Source organism: Magallana gigas, chromosome 9 (genome assembly GCF_963853765.1).
Source record: "Magallana gigas chromosome 9, xbMagGiga1.1, whole genome shotgun sequence".
Classification (NCBI taxonomy): domain Eukaryota; kingdom Metazoa; phylum Mollusca; class Bivalvia; order Ostreida; family Ostreidae; genus Magallana; species Magallana gigas.
This window is the reverse complement of record NC_088861.1, coordinates 11731084-11748534: the sequence shown is the minus strand read 5'-3', so window position 1 is coordinate 11748534 and position 17451 is coordinate 11731084. Positions and strand designations below refer to the sequence as shown.

General features: G+C 31.4%; 1 protein-coding gene and 1 long non-coding RNA gene across 2 annotated transcripts; both read left to right on the top strand.

Moving 5' to 3' along the window:
* Positions 1-3153: 3153 nt before the first annotated feature.
* Positions 3154-5134, top strand: LOC136271805 (uncharacterized). The gene is made up of 3 exons (XR_010709799.1): positions 3154-4124; positions 4319-4469; positions 4999-5134. It is a non-coding gene; the product is annotated as an uncharacterized lncRNA (long non-coding RNA).
* Positions 5135-8433: 3299 nt separating this feature from the next.
* Positions 8434-10968, top strand: LOC105335919 (uncharacterized). The gene is made up of 6 exons (XM_066070518.1): positions 8434-8573; positions 8654-8791; positions 9089-9190; positions 9421-9486; positions 10503-10614; positions 10744-10968. Exons 1-6 carry the CDS (start codon positions 8516-8518, stop codon positions 10847-10849), a joined length of 582 nt encoding a protein of 193 aa, XP_065926590.1. The 5' UTR covers positions 8434-8515; the 3' UTR covers positions 10850-10968.
* Positions 10969-17451: the final 6483 nt, after the last annotated feature.

Below are 17451 nucleotides of genomic sequence, written 5' to 3'. Positions count from 1 at the left end.
CGCAATGTGTTACCATAGTATCGTATATTTGCACACAATGCATATACTACAGAGCATTATTTCAATTATTACAATATTTGTAACGCGTGTATAGATCACTTATATTTTAGGTGGCACCCATTTGCATTAAAAATTAAAAATTTAAAAAAAATCATTGACCAAAGGAACACACAAAACAAAACAAAACGTAGCTTGAATGGGAAGTTTAACAAGTTCGCCATGTATTTTTAATTTTTTTTTAAAATTTTCTAAGACATTCAAAATGGTATAAGATATTCTCACGGTCTTAATAAGGTAATTTTACACAGCTCTTTTGCACCTGCATGTCTTACTTCTTCTTTAACCTATTTACTAAACTTTTAAGTGTAACTGGAAATACCAACATGGGGAGTTCCAGTGCATCATAGAAGGCTATTTACGTCACACGTTGAGTCATTCATATTGAAAATAAAAGTTTCTAGCTCACGGTCTTTCAAAAAGTTAAGTCTAGAAAATCTGCGTATCTTCAAAATGTCCAATAAATTACCTAAATTCCTCTTTTACAAGCTACAAAATGTATTTTGGGTTTTGACCCTGAATTCCCCCTTCTGATTCAATGCATTTAATAAACATTCAAACGGGCAATTGGTATATGGCGCCATGAATGACTCAATCAACTTGGTTGTTGCTGTAAGGTGATAAATTCAAATTGTCGATGGACATTACTCACCCTTATGACTAATCAGATTAACCATAACAAAGTTACCGTAGATCAGAAAAGAGGCAATATTTATCACAGGGAAGCAACGCGATGTGTCTAAACAAAGATTAAACAATTTAGTTTACAACGCGCACTCAAATAAAAGTAGGGGGAAATCAGGACCCTATTTTATTCCCTTTAAGTGGTAATAAAACAATTTTATATAATTACTTTAACCTTTTCTTCAATATTTTTCACAATATGTATTTTAAAGTCTTTCCATGCATTTGAAGTCTACATACATGTATCACAAGTATTTGTGGGTAAATAAACATAATAGGAGTTCTGATGGACGTGACCGTTTTAGACAATATGAATTACCTTGAGATGACGAGCTTTTATATAGATAAAAAAATGCTTTTTTTTTGTAATTACAGATAAATACATAGCAAGCGTTAGCGGGTTATGTATTTTTTTTTCTGCTTTGATCTTTATCTTCATTACCCGCATGAATCATAAAAGAATGCAATTGATTGTTTAGATTTACATTTTTTGACTAATAGAAAAATTAAGTTTAGTAAAAAGTAAGTATGGTTAAGTAAATTACTTTTTAAAAAAATAAAAATCAGTACTTTAGCTAAAAGAACCAGCCAAATCGCCATGTATAGGAATTTAAGTCTGACATCCTAATGATTATTTCGTGCAGTCCGTGATTTTTTTCCTAAAGTTGCTGTAGGTTTCGAGCAATCGATAAACGGGGCGCGTAGGTTTCAGTACTGTCAGTTTCTACAGAGCTATGAACTACGATCAAGTTCCGTAAGAAATCGAAGGAACCATAATCTGTGAATGTAATTAAAAATGTAGGGAATGCTATAATTCTTATTCGAAAGCTAAAATGAACTGAACATTTCTTTTTTTTATGATAGTTAATCACTAAACAAATAAATTTTTGAAGAAAGGTAGATCTGATTTTAATTTTCTAACAAACAAACAGGTATCTTTCTTTCTTTCCATCACGAGGTGAAAACATGCATATAAAGTTATACCAGTTATATTTAAAAAATTTGTCGGGCAAAACGAAGCAAGTAAAGCCATTGATGATTAATATTGGTCAATGATAGTAAACTTTATGAAAATAAGAAATAAAAGTGACCGACTTGACAACAATAGAAATTCTCGAACGTTAGATCGTTATTCAACGCTGGGCGAGCGAAGCGATGATGTTGTTAGACTCAGTCAATTCAAATGTAACTAAATGTTTACTGCCAATGTGGTTGAAAGGCAAGGTTATGTTCTTCAGTCAGCTTTTCATTACTTTTGGCAAACATATATTTGTAAAGACTGGGTGACAGAGTTTCATCCGAAGCTAGTGACTCAATACCAAGATTTGATAAAGTTTATATACATAATATTAAGTACAGCCACCCCTGCCTTCAAGAGTAACTCAAGAAAACTGGTGGTCTTTCGAGACAAGTTTTCCTTTTGTGTATTTTGGATTTTAATAGAAAGATGTCACAACACATCAATTCTTATTAAATTTATGCAAACAAAAAATATATTTACAGCAAGCTTACTTAAAGTTGCCTCAATTTAGTGTTTTAAATCAGAACTTACTAACGTAGTTGATATCATTTTCCATACAAGTTTAGGATTAGATTGTGATTGTGTATAAGCAGTGGAAGTGTTCACATATTTTTAATGTAGCACTGAATATGATCACCAGTTCGGGTAACCGTCGATCAACATTAGTCTCTAAAAATAAAAGCAGACTAATAGTCGCTTTACATGGGTGCAACAAAAAATAAGGTGAATTATGTGATTCATATCCTGGTCTTTGAATAACTTGTTCTCGTTTTGTGAAACATAATAGGCATATCTTTTTGTAAATAAATTAAACTATCGTAAAAGATTGTTCTTGCTTTATCTATCAAAGTTTAAATCTAAAACATCTGCCACCGTTTGAGATACATAAACTGAAATGGATAGTTAATACTGCATCTTCTGTTGTGAAGTTGACATAAATATACTTAGTCAGTGTTTTTAGCAATGAAATCTTGAGAATTTAGAAATTAGCATCCCAGTGTAAATTTCTTTAGAATATTAATGTAAAAAAAAAAGTAATCAATATTCAATTTAAAAAATACTGTCATTGAATAACAAGGCAAAAGACGTTACAGATGGCTGATATCACCGGTATATTTTATCTTGATTTTAAACATTTTACCAAATAATTAAACACTAAAATATATCCAACGTTTTTTTTTAGCATTTAGAAAGGTTTTTAACATTCAAAAACTGCGGTTGAAAAAAGAATGTACATGTTTTGATCATTCATGGTAATATATGTACTCACTAACCTGTTTTCATTCATTTATATGAAATCTCTCCTTTTTTTGGGGGGGGGGGGGGCTTAAATTACATGTAAAACTCAATTTCAACTGAATTAAATAAGGAATAAGGAATCATTCTTTGAGTATTATGAGGTGATAATTTCGGTCGGGGCGTGGTCAAATCAAATAAAGCCCGAAGGGCTTTATGATAGATTTGACCACGCTCCGACCGAAATTATCACCTCATAATATTCAAAGAATGATTCCTTATTACTTATATTTATATTATTTCTAATGTGCACGATTAAAGATCTAATAATAATAACATTTTTACCGTTGTTTTAATTCGTATAATTATGCAAACCCCACTGGCGCCCCAGGAATACGTCATTTGACACTTGCATCACACGTGTGTTGTACATGAAAACTCACAGACATGTATTGAAGAGTCAAATTTGCAAATTTATTAAGTCGATACAACAAAATATCAAATCAAATATCATTTGATTTTTTAAAAAAATGTGTGTAGTTGCAAAATAGTAAATAACTAGAGTGTTTATTTCGTGATAGCGGAAGGTACTTTCCTCCTGCGCGGTAAGGCGGTCGATCTACACCTCAGTCGAGATTGTACTTGATGGTAATGGAACAGTTCTCAAAGCGGGAGTTATTCAAAACTCCAGATTTAATGCTCGAGTCGGACATGGTGGAACAATTTAGTTCATTTTTGACAGGTAAGTTGGAATTTTCAGAATTATAGGGAACGATTTGAAGATTCTGTGATTGTTGGCCGGAAATTACACATGAATCTTCAGATGGATCATTTATTTTGACACTTGCGGTGGTTATTGTAGATAAAGTTGCACTCGCACTTTTTTTGGGGTAGAAGACAGTTCACGATAATAGCTACGTATGGAAGCTTCGTTGCGATGCCCGGAGAAGTACATGATGTGTCTTGCTTCAAATCCAGCGTCGTTCATGGCCTGAATTGCTGTCGCTCTTAGACAGTGAGCTGTGTAACGTTTGCACCCGGCGGCCTTGCAAATATCCGGAAGGAAATTAACTTATGATCGCTTTTTCATGGGATCGGCTGTGTACCATATGTTGCAATCTTTCGGGTAAGAAATGGCATCTTTAACGCATTTATTGAAAAGATGAGACGCATTTGGGTCCGTTTTAGACAAGAAGAACTTCAACATCTTCACAGGACAAGTTTCGTTTCCAGTTTCATACATTCTTTTGTTGTTCAGTGCTCCAAGTTTGTGAATGCCACCTTGATAGTTTTTTGGTTTTGTTTCATGCTTTAAACAAGCATATATGGAGCCTTCTTCGTCAACTTTGAAATCGAAGGAATCTACCCGAAGCTGATGATGGAATTCAAGACCACGAGACACAAAATGTATCGCGATGATGTACCACATTGCAAGTCGCAGATTGACTGGAGAAGAATATGCACTCTCCAGGTAAGCAGAAATTTTCTGTAAATCTGATTTGTGAATGATCTCCTTATGAGTTGTAGGGCGAGAAGTTTCAGTGACCATTCTATGCTTCATGAGACCGGTCAAACTTTTATTTGCAGTTTTGAATGCTTTATCGTTTACAATGTCTATATTTCGACCGATGTCGGATAAATGCCTGTTTATGGCGGCTCTGATTGCTTTCATGGTATTTTTATGATATTCGAGAGGTATGCTCCTTTTTCGGGTTTTGGGGTTTTGCTTCACAGTAAAAGCGACTGAGTTTTTTCGCCAGATCCTCCTCGCAAATCTCAGCCAGATCTAGAGGGACTCCAAACGTTTCAATATGCCAATCTGTAATAGAAAACGCACAATGATATCCATGTTTTGACAGTTATTTGAGAAAAAACTGTAACTGCATAATATGGGCTGTTTTTGTTTGCGTTTAATTGCTGCTTACTAATATTCACTTTTTTAAAAAAAAGAAGCGTACGTGTAAGAATCTTTAAACCCCATTTGGTGCTTTGTTTTGTAGCCTTTGATTGTGTGAGTTCCTGAAATCCTTTAATTTCGTCGTCGGAAAGCTTGGCAAAACGAGTACTTGTTGGCGTTTCTGGGGCTGGCAACCCGGGATCATCGGATTTTTTCAAATCGGCAAATGCCTGTTGGGTGTTATATCGAAGTCCGAAACGACCATTTCGGATAGAAAATTGTCAAAATCAGAATCAAAACCTTCTAATTTTAATTCTGGCAGGAGGGCTTCATAATTATCCCCACTAAATACTTCAAAATCGCCATATTTTACCGCATCTGATATATCGTCGTTCATGGTGGCTGCATTCGATCGAAATAAAAAATGAAGTGATCAGCAGACGATCATTATAAGAAATCTATTCATCAGCAGACGAGCCGTTTATATAAAATATTTAAATTGCATATTAAGATATTTTTCTATAAATTTTATTGTAATGGTAACCTTTACATGCTCATTTTAATTTTCATTCATTTTGTGTGCGAAAAGAAAACATTTCAAAACCACTACTTTTTTTATTTAGCACATGCAATGTATTACTACGCGCGCCGTGCAGCCAATACCGTTTTTCGGTTTTGCTATAAGACACGCCCATTTTGTGTCACTCATATTTTTTGATGTTATTCGGTTTTAGGGTTTTAGGGTTCAAAATTGATTTGTAATGTTATCACAAAGACAGTTGAAAATGTAAATATAGGCAGATAGATAGTCTGACACTGCTGAGTCATATTTACAAACAATGTATTTAAATCCCAAAATGTGCAAAAAATATGTATTCCTATCGAAGGATGCATTAAAACAGAGAAGCAATGCCTGGTCAGCTGGTTTACAACTATGTAGAAGATATATAAATTTCTATGTGTGAAACGTTTGCCATTATTTCTTATGCATACATATAAATTATATATTTAATTTAATCACAGCTATAGCTAAATTGTAATGTATAAAAACCTGGTTACGTCTGTAGCTACATCAGATATTTGTAGGTCTTAGCTAGATAACAGCTCTTTATGGTATTGTTGATGTTGTTGATAATATTTCTGTGTTTCAATAAAGATAGGAGATGACATGATTGTTATTTTTACCAAGTCTTTGCATGATTTAATTCACCTTTATTTTGCTTCTGACGAACACGTTGATAAAACAGGACTATCAACTGTCTCGCCGCTTGAAGTCATCTTTCCGTAAGTTCTATGGTCGATCGCGCGCGATACAACGACCTTGTCAGTAAATACAATTTTCCACTTGGTCGCATGCTTTCTGACGTTTTTCATACTAATTGTTAGACCATAATTAATCACCTTATTGTCTACGGACTTTTTCGATTTTTCCCCCGATTACGACAAAGAGCACACGACGGGTGTGACCTGTCAGCAGAGGATGTTCACTCCTCCTAGGCACCTAATCCTACCTCTGTCAAATTGGAGGTTCGTGCTGCTCTGCTTTGAATTTTATTTTGTTTACTGGATTTTTGAGATGGTTCACGGTTTATTATCATTTTTTCATTCAAAAGGACACAATTCTCCTTGATAATTCTTTTCTTCTTTACTTGCATTTAAACATGTTCATTCCCAATTACTCAAGGTGTACCGCCCGGCTGTTTTTGAATGAGAATACTTTGAATTTTTCTTTTAACAGCATATATGCAATGGTATACTTATTGATTAAGTAGTAGTATATTTTCTTAAATGAAAATATGGAATACAAAAAGAAAAATATCATAAAACATGAAAATATAATTTTGAAAATACGTAGCGGAAATATTCACATTGTAAAAATAGGAAAAAATCAACAATAATGTCAGATAGGTCGCGTCTGACCTTTTTACACCTGAGTTTAAAATACTGTATGGATGGATGGATTACATATACGTTTAAATGTAACTGAATTCCAAAAGAATAGTTTAAAGAATGAAAATGCAGAAAAATGAGTATAAGATGCAAAAGTATGTTTACTAAATTCCTATCATTCTTCAGACTAAAGCAATTCTAGTGCTTTTATTGTATCAAGGGACACAAAAACAATCATTTTCTCGGTTGTTACCGTACAAGAAGCAAAATAGTGCACCGAAAAAAAGGTATGCATTATGCATCGAACAAAAACACCAAACAGTTGTGGAAAATGATGCAACATAATACATTGTCTACATTGTGAATTACAGACAAGACAGACTACCTTTCCGCTTCCTCTAAGTAGTAAACCTTTGGCTGCTCTTTAGGATAATATATAAGAACACAAAGGAATAAAAACCTTGCTTGTCTATTAACTTGGTCTTTTTACCGTTCCTTTGGACAAGAATTAAACTAGGCACGTTACTGACACCTAATTTTTAAAGCAATATGAGCTGCATTTTTTATGTTGAATTGTTTTTTTACTAACATGTTCTTTTCTACTAAAATGACAAAAAATCATGGTTTTTAAATTTCTGTTAGCCATATTTTTGTGGAAAAGGTCGCTAAGAAGCCTTATTTGGTGCAAAAGTGAATTACTGTCGTCCTGTACAAAAATTGATTTGCAATATATTCCTTAGAAGAGAAGTATTTCCTTTGAAAAAAATTAATGATTTTTTCAAACCTTATTTATCGTGAAAGTTTAAGTTATATGCAGACTTATCATACTAGCAGGTTTTTGCAGCAAAATAAAATTCTAAACAATACAGCTCATATTGCTTTAAATTACCGAAATGTTAAAGAAATACTTCAATTTTACAATCAAATCATTCCATATGAATTCTTTTAAATGTATTTGATTCTATTAATGTTGCTTTTCTATATTTAAAAAAATCATAAATTATTTTGCGATACTAATACATGCAGTAGATTGAAAAGTAAAGACATAACGCATTTTGAAAACAATAAAGTGAAACTTGTTTTAATTAATAGAAAAATCATTCAAAAAAGACTAGAACGCCACGTTTATATTAGAAACAGGTAAATCATTCTTCGCCAAATAAAATAGGTTGAAACGGCGATTTTTTCAATAAAGGAACACCACATCTTTGTGATTTTAATTGTGTCCGTGGCAAACTCGCATACAAATATTGTAACTGTTTTCAAAAGCAGCAATCCTACTTTTGTTAAATCCCAAATATTTGTTGTAAGTGGATATTGTTTTTAATTTTATCGAAATATACGTTGGTTTACGTTTGTTTGTACTTTTAAAGAATATGTGTTTCGACCTCTTTGAAATAATATCTACTCTTCTGTTTGCTGGATTTTTTTTTAAAACAACCACTCTGTCAGGAATCGTAATTATCAGTTTTAACTAAATTTACTTAAAGATTGACAAAAACATAGTTACATATGTTGCATAGAAAGAATAACACAAGGTTAAAGATCTGATGCAATTTGAAACAAAATTAAAAATAAATCTGGGGATTTCACGATGACACCCTAGTGACACTTCAATGAAGCTTGTAGCTTATAAAGGCATGTTGGACTGAAATGAGACCATAGTGAATTTCTAAGGGCCTTGGCACCATTTGCTTGAAGTAATACTTGATAGGTCAACACTCCTCAAGATGGTCATTTTTCATTTGATGATTGTTGCATTTTTTTGCAAAACGGCTGTTGCTAAAGGTGGTTAAAGAATTCGAAGAAGGGATAAAATTTCAAGTAAGAACTACTTGTAAACATACGATAACTTTATAACCTTTTAGTTGTAGATTGCAAGTGTGTATATGAAAAAAATGGTAAAATCACAAACGCAGTGTTTAACCTAGCAACACAGATCTGCTGCCCAAAAGCAGGGGTTCGAGACAGATTTGAGCTAGGCCTGGAAATGGACTGCTGTGGGGGTAAGAAACGAAATGCACGGCTTTTACAATTATTTGCCGTAAACGAAATGAGATGTTTTTAAGCTGAAAAAAATAACGGTAAAATGATTATTGAAAGCATAGCACTTATATATATATATATATATATATATATATATATATATATATATATATATATATATATATATATATATATATATATATATATATATATATATATATATATATATATATATATATATATATATATATATCTAGTTACACAGTGTGTTTTTTTCATTTAAAGCAATGTATATATATCGTTTGTTATCACATTAGAAATTGCCAAAAAGACTATGCGTAACAGAACACATATTTGCTGCAAAAGTTCAGGTGTTCACGAAAGATATCAAGAGAATGAGGAAGTTGACTGTTGTGCAGGTATGTATTGAGTCAGACATATAATTCTTGAATTTAAAAAAAGCCATCTTAACGATAAAAGGAAGGGGAATGCATGGTCGTATTTAGATTTTTCAATTCGTTAAAAGTTACTTATCCCAAGTATTAAGTGTAACTGTATAGTCAAATGAATTAGTCATAAATGTTATCATTAAACATATATGCATCTGCACGATTTCCATAGATTACAATGTTATTTGTTTGTTGTTTAGACGGAGTTTACAAACGGCATACAGGACAATGTACACAAAAGGACGTGAAAACAGCATGTGGAAATAGTAAGTTTTAAAACGTTATATCAATTCATTGTTCATCGCATCCTAGATATAGCAATTCGTTAAATAGTTGCAAACCCGTGTTTATAGCATTAAAAATAACTTTAATTTGTGCAAAACCATTGTCTTTTAGCTTTATGGTCGCTTATATGTTAATTATTATGTAGTATATCCATGGTATACAACTCGTCCTTGTATCAGAACAACAAAACGTTAAATGTAGCAAAGTATACAGATTAAAACTGTTTACTTTAAAGTACACAGTCACGACTTTAGTCAAAAATCATGTTTCCGATTTGCATGTTTCCAATGGTTCAGTAAGGAATTTCTAATATTCCCCCAAAATTTTGAGGGTAATTCGTCGTGTTACAAGCGAGATATAGAGCTCATAATATTTTGTAATGTGAACAAGGTTTTTGTTCACGTTTTGAAATTCGAAGCAAAACTTTTTGTTTTAGATCTAAAGTGAATAGGATTATTTATTTCTGCTTAAAATGAATTAGAGGAGAGAGAGAGAGAGAGAGAGAGAGAGAGAGAGAGAGAGAGAGAGAGAGAGAGAGAGAGAGAGAGAGAGAGAGAGAGACTTGAAAATAACTTTAACGATTTATTGAAACAATGATAACAAAACAAGGGCATGAGTCTTGTTTATATGACAACGAATTTTGGGCTCTTTATTTTGCTTCTAGTTTTACGATACTCAAAGTTTTGTTGATAATTAGAAACACTTTTCTTAAGCATTTTAAACAATAAAAATAGAAAAATAAGGTTTAACCAAAATTGTGATCATGCCCTTTTAGAATAAAAGCACACCGACAACAGAAGTTCTATATTTCATTGTGGTTTTTTAAAACTCTAAGTGTATCGAAACATATGTAGTTTTGTTTATCGCTAGCTGAAAAAACTCTTCAAGTAAAAAATAACGTGAAGAGTAAAAAGTTCCATGCGTAAATGCAATTTTTATTGGAGATATAATATTAGAGGTCTACAACGATATGGTGCTTTGTAACTTTTTAATACAGATTCGGAGATATCCCAACGACGAAAAGACAGTACCAAATCGTCCAGAAGCAGAATCTTTTTGCCATTGAACCCGCAATGCCGTAATGAGGTTGTTACACTTTTTACTGAAAGGTAGATAATATATTTACGTTTAACGGTCTTTTATTCTTTTTAATAGGGGAGGATGTATTTTGCATCTTATAAAGACAGAAACGTTTAATGTCATTGCGCATTTCCAAAATTTCTTTCTAATTCTTGCAGATTCGGCAAAAACGGTAAAAAGATCCAAAAAGCTATCGGTCGCCTTGGGAAAGCATTAGGAGGGAAATCAAACCCCAAAAAGCCATTGATAATTATTTACCTGTAAAAACGAAAACATCTTGCACTCAATGGCTTGATCAATCATCTTTGTTATTTGTGTTTTTTCTTTTTATATAAAAATAAATATTCTGTATGTGGGCAAGTAATAATATCTGTTTTGGTATTTGCCACAAGATATATTTTTTGTTAAATGACGTAGAAGCGATTTAAGCTCTGAGTTTTAAAATATTGTTTTTCCATTTTTAATGTTTAGAATAGTAAATAGTAAAATATAGGTATTTTCGATGCTTTGCCAAAATATAATATTCTCTGTTTGGGAAACATACATTGGATGCGTTTTATAAGTATAAGTTTCAATCAAATGTTGCTTTCTTCGGTTGATAATATTTTTTTTGAACACTTAGAATCAGTTTACCTTGTTTGCCACGAGTCATTTTGTCCAAAAAATGGTAAATCCATATCTAAAGTATTTGTAAACAAATGTAAGACTCCAGGTTTGTTCACATAACAATGAATTATTTCCTCTGTATCTCTCGTACTACTTGACTTCCAACATTCAAATCGTGACCAATTATTCAAAATGCGCAAATGAACCATTTGAAACATTAAAAAAAAATTAATTTAATTGGTTAAAGTCTTTTTAACATCTGAATTAAACCATTTTATCTTTGTCAATAATTCATGTAAGTTTCAACAAAAATGATTTGAAATAAAGAATATGCATATTATATATGGCTTTTAATTACTTAGTATCTGGTAAAATCACCAATAAGGGAGCAATTACACTATGATAATATAATGTAAATCCCCGCATCAATGCTCTACTGAGCTAAATGCTTAAATAATACAAGGTCTCGATTTTGTTGAAGAAATTTTACTTTTCAAAGTAAAAAAGGGCACAAGCCTAAAATGTTTACACTTTAGTCAACAAAGAATTATGACCTATGTATCTCGCTTATAATTCAACAAATGGCGCAAAAAATGTTTTTGAGCATTGAAAATATCTAACTTTAGGTGGAATGCTAACTACTTTATACGAATTTTGAATATTTTTAAGAGAAAGTGAGAATTGTGTTTTGGTTGCAAGTAACACTGCACTGTAGTAAAGTTAAAAATTTGGTGTTTATAAATTCATGATTTTAATATCTTATAAATCGTAACCATTAATGTCAATAAATCGTTTTGATTTTTTTAAGGTTGTATGGGAAATCTGCTGATAATATTGTAATAATATAAATACTTTAGAATTCTTATATTTTACAAAATCTAACCCAAAAAATAACTTTTGAAAATATTTAGAGAGGTAAAATGTAAAAAAAACAAAAAAAACACAAAAAACAAAACCCCTACTTACAGATTGGTAGTAGGGCTAACCCACTGCGCTACTCTATAAGGTGACAATGATTTACTTATATATATTACTTAAAATATAATTACACTTCATTTTTTATTTCGATAAACAATACTTCACAACATGGAGGTGTCCAATACCACTTTAAATAAAAGAAACTATTTACATTAATCAAAAAACACCTTTTTTTATATATTTTTTCAAACCTATGAATAAAATCTTTTTATAAACGTGTTTTACAGAGAGTATCTGTAAGACAATCATTTTACATAAAAAAAACTGAAACTGGCAAAATTTAAGAAACATTGCTAATAAAAAGTAAAAAAAGGATATGATTAATCACATCTTACAAATTGAGCAAAAGCGCTATTAAAGTATTTTTTAAATTTGACTTGAAGTGCGGAAAACAACAATTTCCTTTATATTACTTTAGTAATTGTTCCTGTGTCTGTCCCTAAAACGAACCAGATAGAAGTAGATGTTCTTGAAACTTCGCAAATATAAAAATGTTTTTCTATTGCAGTTTCTTACGCAAAAAAAAAATGAAATCGGTCTCTTTAAACCAATATTTCCTCGTATAATTGTAATAATATCATGGTGAGAAAAAAATAATCCCAATTTAGAATTTCCAGAATTATATTCCCTTCTTCCGTCTTGCTGACGAATTCAATACAATGAAATGTGACGAGAGTGCTCTTTAATAGACCGTTTGGCATATCTGAAACATTATTTAAATATTAACTACCTACTTGGATTGCAGCTATGATTAATCATTTGACAAATTGTTAAAGTTTTCTCGGTTATGTATTATCCAATTTCACGTTTTTATAACCATTCCGAGTTCAAATTGCAGGTCGACGAGTAAAATAAAACATATAAAAATACCTTCAACTTGGTCGATACCCCCCCCCCCCCCACCAAAAAAAAAATTACTTGGCAAGATAAGATATATGATACGCTATATAGAAAATTCAAATTATAAAAAGAGAGTGTGTAAACAATGTCGATATCCCCTGCAAACAAAGACGCTTCAGGGTCCCGTCATTGTGTACGTTTGGTTAACAAGTAATTATATAATATATGACAAGTGATTTAATTTTGTCAGTGTTATGACTTTTTTACTTTGTGATTGTCATGTCTTAAAAATACCTAATCGGAAACTATTGTAAGCACATAAAGAAATGAATAGCATCACAACGGAAACAGTACTAGTAAAGTTTTCCTTATGGCATAGTAATATAATGCCAGCGTGCAATTATCAAATCGAGTTGGCAATTTGGTTCAACAACAGCGAATTTCGACGCAAGCATCGATATCATTATAATGACTTTGCTACTTAATTAAAACTGATGGATGATTAAAACAACATTCTTACAGAATATGTGTATATATAAAGGACTTTCGTTCGATAGTGCTAAAATATTTGAGCCATGCCGACAGGGAAACACTGCCTACTGCAAGGATCGGTATTAACATCCTCTTGTTTTCTGTAAAAAGAGCTTAGAGGTGGCAAATGTTATCGATGGAGCCATCTTAGCCATAAAATGTATCTTTAACAGATCCACGATCGCAACTTTTTAACCAACAGCAGTCGAACAAACGGGGTGCTAGAAGTTTTGATGACACGGAGTGGAATCAATATCATCATATTACATGTATATTATAAGTATAATTCCTCATTATTTTCATGGTACATAAAGTAAAGATGATATTTTTTCAAGAAGACTTGCTCATCATTATAAACGTCAATAAATACGTAAACATGATGGAAGCATTTTGCATTGGTTTCTTTGTTGCTTATTATTATCACGATAAGCAGACACTAAAAAATTACTATGCTCGCTTTATGTGTGAATAACAAAACATAAAAAACTATTGAACTATCATCAATTAATATGTATTCAGTTTTTATTTAACTCATAAATCCATCATCTTTTACAAACGCAATAATATTGATTCAGCATTTTTAAATTCTTATTCATTACACAATATTAGTAGAAATAACTTTTTAATTTTTAATCAAATCTCTTTAGGCATTTGCTTTTTTCATTAATTACTTATATATTATGTATACTTTTTTCACAATAACAACGCACAACTTAAAATTCTCTTCGTTAAAGTCATTCAATTAGAGAATATAGAGACAAGAAAAGCATTAAAATGTACAGGATTAATGAAGTCTTTTCATTGGCTCTTGTATTTCATTCGCAAAAACTATTGATTTCTGCATTGAAAGAAAATATTGCTAGCAATAAAGATTACAGCGTCAGCCTGCTGAGAAAAATGATTTTAAAACTTAACATTTTGTCAAAGTTTATAACCTTCTCTGACAAGACAAAATAGGTGACAATGATTCATCGGTTTTGATAAGTCCCACTTATTAGGTTACGCTTGCACTTGTTATGCCCAACTGTTTTTTTTTAAATCTGGTCTCTTTTAAGTGCATGCGAAAAAAAAAATTTGCACTAAAGTCGTCTGTTCGTCTACCTCGTAGTCGAGCCATACTTTAGTGCATTTTAGGCTATTTCAGGCGCTGAGTCACATTTGCTAGAGCTACAGCAAAAGCCTGCAGGGTAGTAAATGGGTACTGGGAGTCCAATGTGTACGCATTGCTTCCGATTCTACCAAACTGCATCACCTGTGATACAAAATGTCAAACTTATTCCCTCAATGATTATTGGTTTAATCTATTGTCTAAACGAAGATTGTAACTAAACTCAAGCAAATGTTATCCTAATTACAATTAATGTGTCTAATTAATTGCAATTAATAATTACTTTCATTAGTGCAATATAGTGGGAATGCATTGGAAACCACCAAGAGAATCATTGATGTTAAGATACTTTCCTCTTTGGGAAACTAATTCTATAAAATCTCATACATGTGCCTTAAAAAGATATTCAGTCTTTATCAAACTTTTTTGATTCCCTTCCTTCTTGGAAATATACTTTAAAACTAGTTTAAGTTGAAATCTGCACATGTTGTAGAAATGTTTACAGCAGGGATGAAGCTGTACAAGTAATTTGAAAACCTTAGAGAAGATTACAGCTCTAATTAAAATCCAAGTCAATCGTTTTAAATGAGCATTCTGTGTAATATTCACCAAATAAAGCTTTGAATTCGATTTCGGTTTTATTTATGAAAAATAAATCAAATTAGGAGTGCTTTCAATAATTGTTAATATCTCTGATTTGTTTGGTTTTTTTTTTTTTTTTTTAGAAATATATACAGTAGGGTCCAATAAGATCCTGGTGTAAATTCTGTATTTCCTTGGTTGCCAATTTATGTGAAAGCTATTTTAAACGTATAGGTAACCGTGTCTTTTCTAAATTTTGTTAAATTTATACTTAACATACACACTTTTATACATAAAACGTCTGTATTAATTGATAAGAAACCCATACATTTTATTTAAAAAAAAACTTTCATAAATATAAAACTTTTTATTTTACAAAATTTGGTAAAAATTGTATTAAACTGAGTGAAATTGTATTAAACTGAATTGTTTAAAAAAAACCGAACTACGCAGTTTAACAAAATTAGTCAACAAAACTTTCCAAGAGTTACCCCAATTTTTCTTTGTCGAAATCATTTTGTACAGGTGAAGGACAATATAAATGCATTATAAAAATGTCAAGAGCACACCCTGACAGTGTAGAATGTAATCTACATGATTCAGGTAGTTGAAGATAAATGTTTATTTAGGTGAGGTGGGCATTTAAAGCACCGATTAACAATACAGTGCATGTATATGCGTCTTTGTCATGATCTAACGATTTAATCTATTTTCTATTTATCTTTAAGTGTCCTTTTTCCCCAAAGTCTGCGACTTATCGTATTTGTTTCCGGGATCAAATATAAAGTTCAGATACATCTTTTGATAACACAACGACAGAAAAAAGCGACTTTGATCATGCGACATACTTGTAACACCGATTCAAATCGTTAAATTGTGTCAACAAAACATGGCTTGCAAAAAAATAAGTTATCAAGTTCTTTCAGCTACTTCGATAATATTTCGTTAATGATAAATGCATTAGTCATTGAATCAATTCTCATCTTCTACAGATAAACTTTGCTTAGACTGCTTTTCTTTAATTTATAGCAATACAAGTTAAAAAATATCTTTTGAACCACTTTTGATATACTTGTATGTGTCTCATTAATGAAAACAAAACTTTCGTTATTTACCTTGAAAATCTAAATACAATATGTATGCATAAAAATGAAAACGTTTTCTTTAAGGAAAATAACCGTCATGTTTTTTTTCCAGAAAGAATAAAGTAATGGGGGGTTTTTCACATCATAATGGGTCTTGAATCAATGAAATGTATTGTATTGTAACACAATGTAATCTGTTTTTAATTTCAATAAAAACCTTTTAGAACTTTTTTGTAGCATTGTTCTTGATACAAGCAAACAATGACTAATTAGAATACAAAAAAGACATCAAATTACAACATTAAATAAATTTGATTGTAAATGAAACCCCAAATTTCCGTGAGCAATTAGGTATGGACAAACCTGATGACTTTGGAACTCTATTTCGAAGTTTTTTGCAGACTCCTGGCTGACCGTCACCCCAAAGTCTAGCTGATACACCTGGCTGGTCTCGTTCCAGCTCACTTTTGCAGCTTTACATAAAATTTGAAGAAAAAAAATTATCTAAAGATTCCCATTACACCATTTCAGTTAACTATCTGAGTGAAGCTTAAAATATTATCAAATACTTACACATATAAATGTTAGAAGCATATCAAACATATATATAATTAATCAGATGTTGAATACATAGATCACAAAAGAAAGTATTTAACTATGATCCAGATATTACAAATAACGGAAGGTATGAAAGAAAGTTATCTCTCTTTGGTTTGACAGAGATTTACAAAATGCAAAAGATACGTTCTGTTTAAGTTGTGATTTCTGGAAAGTTTCCAGGTTTTTAAAACATAGGTAATACTTTCCATCTTTTATCGTCCGTTCTTCATCCCCGTTATGGTAATTGCTTGGATTAAAATGTCAAGACTTTTTCTTGAATATCGGACTATACAAAATAAATATAAACAAATTAACCATAAGTTCAAGTTAACTTATAAGTCAATTGTTAAAATGCATTTTCATTATATTTTTTAATACAAGTAAATCATTATTTACCATACATATTTTCAGAAAATGATTTTTTAAAGTTTTCCTTAAGGGCAGACAACTCTAAAAAAAGTTTTAAGTGCAAAAATGTTATTTTAAGTGACTTCATACATATTCCAGAATTTGAAATTGGTTTATGTCACCCCCAT